Source organism: Physella acuta, unplaced genomic scaffold, assembly GCF_028476545.2.
Source record: "Physella acuta isolate Inbredline_101_S28 unplaced genomic scaffold, ASM2847654v3 ptg000960l, whole genome shotgun sequence".
In the NCBI taxonomy this organism is placed as follows: domain Eukaryota; kingdom Metazoa; phylum Mollusca; class Gastropoda; family Physidae; genus Physella; species Physella acuta.
The window spans coordinates 58,516-63,131 of record NW_026732477.1 but is presented as its reverse complement, the minus strand read 5'-3'; the positions used below and the strand labels follow the sequence as shown (position 1 = coordinate 63,131).

Sequence of the window (4,616 nt, the reverse complement as noted above, 5' to 3'; positions counted from 1 at the left end):
GAACAGAAAGTAGAAAAGGTCGTCATGTTAACTAATTTGATAGAGGAAGGAAAGGTACATATGCATTATTTTTAATTAATTTTTACAGTATTTCTGATTGACAAGAAGTATATTTCTTTTAGTTATAAATACATTAACATCCATATATATATATATATATATATATATATATATATATATATATATATATATATATATATATATATTATATGTATAGAATTGAGCTTATGTGAACAATTTCACCTATTGAGGTAAAATGTGACCAGTACTGGCCAGAGGATGGGAAGATGATGTTTGGAGATATTAAAGTCAAACTGGCTGTCACACATGTGTTTTCACACATGTGATTACACGATCAGAAGATTGCTGTTAAGTAAGGTAAGAAGTTCAGTATACAGATTTAAAACCTCAGTAACAATCAACCTGAAAAATGTTTAGCGGTTTTCTCTAAGTGTTTTGGAAGAAAATGAATTTAACCTATTAAAAGTCGTGGCACAATACTATTTTAAAGACACTGTGTTCTTTTGATAAAACATGCCAGAAAACCAAAAGCCAAAGAAAACCAAACACATTAATGTTTCTAAAACGATATGGCCTTTGTGGATAAAATTACAAGGAGTATTACTGCTATAACAAAAACGGTATAATTAATGATGGATTATTTTTATATTAAGTTTCAGCTATGTGAAATAAATTGCATCATCAGGCTGATATTTTAAACAAAATATGTTTCTGTATATAAATAAACATATAACAACTAATTAAATACTTTTATTTACTAATGCGTAAACCCCAGAAAGGCACGGACGTTCAACAGGTGACCCAGTTCCACTTCACGTCATGGCCGGAGAAGGGCGTGCCCATAACCCCCTGGGCATGGGTGGACTTTGAACAAAGGGTGGCATTTAACCCCACCAGTAGACCTGTGGTCGTCCACTGCAGGTAGGCTTGGCTGCTACTAGAAATTATTTCTGTTGTGTCTGTATATACAACATGTTGTTCTTTGTGTAGTGAATCATAACTCCATTAATATTTGCATTTTTCTGCTGGCAGTTGCGAGTTCACTCGCTGTACAGAATTTCCGGATTTTATACATTTCCTGACAAATATTTACGGTTACCGAGTCGCTTTATTTAGTGAAGTATTATACAGTCTCTAAAACTAACTAGAATTTAGTATTTTGTATACCGAATGCATAGCCTACATGACCGATTTATATATATTTTAAACGAGGATACTAACACACAAAACAAAGCAGAGTAATGTTAGGTTATTTAACTATAGACAGATTGCTAACATTACCTCTTGATTTTAGCGCTGGTGTTACCCGTACATGGAAATGTATCGCTCTAAGAAATGTTTTAGTTGTGTTAATGTCCTATTAATTACTGCCGTGATTTTAGCGCTGGTGTTGGCCGTACAGGGACATTTATCGCACTGAGAAATGTGATGAGAGAAGCTGAGGAGACTGGACGTGTTAATTTCTTACAGACAGTCGCCAGGCTAAGACAGGACAGGATGAATATGGTACAAACAGCGGTAGGTGGAAGGGGCTTTTAGAATAGGTTATGGGGGGCTTTTTGGGCTAGGTTAAGGGGCTTTTACAATTGCCAGTACTTGAATAATTAACGTTTTAGTTCCAATCTACTATGTTTAGTTTATTGAAGATAAATAATTTAGTCTTTTCTATATTTATTTAAGTTTCAACATTAAAATAGTGTTTATAGAAAATTAATGCCTTCATGTTTTGTTCAGGAACAATACGAATTTCTCCACAAAGCTGTACAAGTAGCAATAGCATGTATAGGTTCCACAATCACAGCCTATTATGTTGACTTGAAGGTTCAACATCTTCTAGACAAATCTGCGTCGGGGAAAACTAATCTGGATAATGAATTTCATGTAAGCCTCGTGTGTAGGATTTACTTTGGTGAGCAAGATAAATTATAAAGATAGATCATATGTGTTAGACTCAGTATACAAAAGCATGTTTAAACGTATATCTTTTTACCCAGTCGGTATGTGCTGTGAGCGCTGACTTACAGACAGCTGGTAAAGAAGAAGAAAAAGAATTGAAGGTTTACGAAAACAACCAAGATGTGGACTTGATGAGGAAAAACCGGTGCCCAGAGATTATGCCGAGTAATGTACTTTTCCTATAACATTTCTGTGTATTGCTGCTGTAAACGACCAACAATAAGCATGTTATCGACTTTTACATGCATGGACTATGTAGCGCTGTAAAAAGTGTTATGTAGCCCATACAAATATTTTTAATCCAAGTTATTTTAACCGCTAACTTAAATTGTAATACTAGTTTAAATTGTGTTCTTTTCTTAAATAAGTTAATGGATTATTGCGTATCTTTTTGTAAGTAACAATTAAATTTTTGACAGATGAGCTTTACAGAGCTAAGCTACGCAGAAGCAGACCGGAAGACAGTGATTACATCAACGCTGTTGTCTTTTCTGTAAGTTGGTTTACCAAACATACTCATGGTAAGCTGTATACAGCTAATTCACATACTCATGAAGTTAACTGTTTTAATTGCACCTGACCATCAGAGCTTCACCAAACTTGACCATCAACAAATTATAAAAACTTTTAATTCCACCTGACCATCAGAGCTTCACCAAACTTGACCATCAGCAAATTATAAATTCTTTGTTTTAATTCCACCTGACCATCAGAGCTTCACCAAACTTGACCATCAACAAATTATAAAATCTTTGTTTTAATTCCACCTGACCATCAGAGCTTAACCAAACTTGACCATCAACAAATTATAAAATCTTTGTTTTAATTCCACCTGACCATCAGAGCTTCACCAAACTTGACCATCAACTGCTGACACAACTGCCCCTGCCAACAACTGTGGAAGACTTCTGGAGGCTGATTGTTGAGTACAACGTCACGTTGGTGGTGGTGTTTGATGTGGGACTTGTGCAACACGACAAGGTACTCGTTCGTTTATCAGCTTGTACACACACGTAAAACAAGATTCCATTAAAGACGTTATTGTCGTTAAGAACGGTGCAAACAACCTACTTTGAAATCAATGTTTTATTCGCAAGAATTATAATCCAATTCACATTTTAAATTACATTGTAATAATCTACTTGGAAACTAGTTTCAAAATATCCAAGTAACCTTCACAGTAACGCACGTTATAATTGTAAACTTCAGTCAGGGATCTTGTATCAATATATAATGTATTTTAATCTAGACATTAGGTCACTACCTGCCAGCATCAGTCAATGAGATGTTGAACATCAGAGACTACACAGTGGAGCTCAAGTCAAGCAACACACATACATTATGGGAGGAAAAAACTGTTGTCGTTAGAACTATGGGATCTCTACAGCTGAAGTCATTCAATGTAAGCTCAAGTAATGAGGATAAATACAATGTTAATTGAAGTATAGGTTGTGTGAATTTATTTCACAACGTTTTATAACAATCCTGTCATGTTGCAGACACAAGACGGCCACACTGTTCTACATCTACAAAGTAAACTCACCACACTGGACACAAAGACGTTGCTGCAGTTTATAAAACAAATAAGTAAACACGCAAACAAGAAAGGAAGAGTGCTATACATGTGCAGGTATGTGTTTTTAAAGATAGTGTTGGTTAAAAATGTATATACATATACCTCTATGTATTTAAATTCATTATTTCAAAGTAGGATATCGTGTTTATTTTCCTTGCTTTTTTATCTGTCAGCCCAGTCTAATAGAAAACAGTTAACGAAACACTGTATAATTAAAATAAAGTGTAATTTTATTCCTAATGTAACGCCTGGTATTTTTAAAAATATACCTTGCATATGCTAATTTTATTTTCAAACAAATTAATTGAATGAATGATTCGATGACCAGAGAGGGGGGCCACCTACAGCGGTCTTGTCTGTGTTTTGAACCTCCTACTAGACAGGATGGACAATGACCTACGGCTAACTGTGCCATTAGTTGTTGGAGCGGTCAAGTCCATTCGACCACAGGTCATTCCTACACTGGTGAGTCATGTTACCGTGTTACTAAATATGTGTACTACTATATTAATTAGCTTCTCTGCTACTATATTACACAAAGCTTCTCAATTATATTACTGTGTTACTAGTAGTAGTTGTTACATAGGCTACATATTTTTATATTTTAGGCTACTACATTTGTCATCTTGTTACTCGAAGCCTGTGAGCTTTGTTATATAGATCTTTACACTTAGTGTTTACTATGCTATTCTGTGTGTAGACATTGTTTACTGGCATTACTGTAAAATTTACTTAACCAACTTGCAATGTACTTCAACAGGAACAGTACCACTGCCTGTATCAAGTGCTACAAAGATACAGCGATACGACAACCACATACAGCAACTTAGAGAAGAAATCTGGAAAACTTATACAGCGTTCAGATAATAATGTTCATGCGGATTGCAACGGGTGACACCATTTAAGGGGGTGACACCAAGGCAAAAAAAAAAGGCTACGCCTCTGGGGGTGACACTATTAAGTGCCGCACCGGTGACCTCGCTACGCCACTGGTTAGGACACTGATTAAAGTATAATTTGTATATATCATTTTTCGTTTCGGGGAGAGGGTGGAGTTAGACGA

At 35.4% G+C, this 4,616-nt stretch overlaps 1 protein-coding gene across 1 annotated transcript; it reads left to right on the top strand.

Annotated features, from left to right (window-relative positions):
- Nucleotides 1–590: 590 nt before the first annotated feature.
- LOC131953866 (receptor-type tyrosine-protein phosphatase epsilon-like) lies at nt 591–3,736 on the top strand. The gene is made up of 10 exons (XM_059317274.1): nt 591–641; nt 797–942; nt 1,404–1,539; nt 1,756–1,902; nt 2,016–2,142; nt 2,397–2,470; nt 2,821–2,958; nt 3,227–3,379; nt 3,477–3,607; nt 3,727–3,736. Exons 1-10 carry the CDS (start codon nt 591–593, stop codon nt 3,734–3,736), a joined length of 1,113 nt encoding a protein of 370 aa, XP_059173257.1.
- The last annotated feature ends 880 nt before the right edge of the window (nt 3,737–4,616 follow it).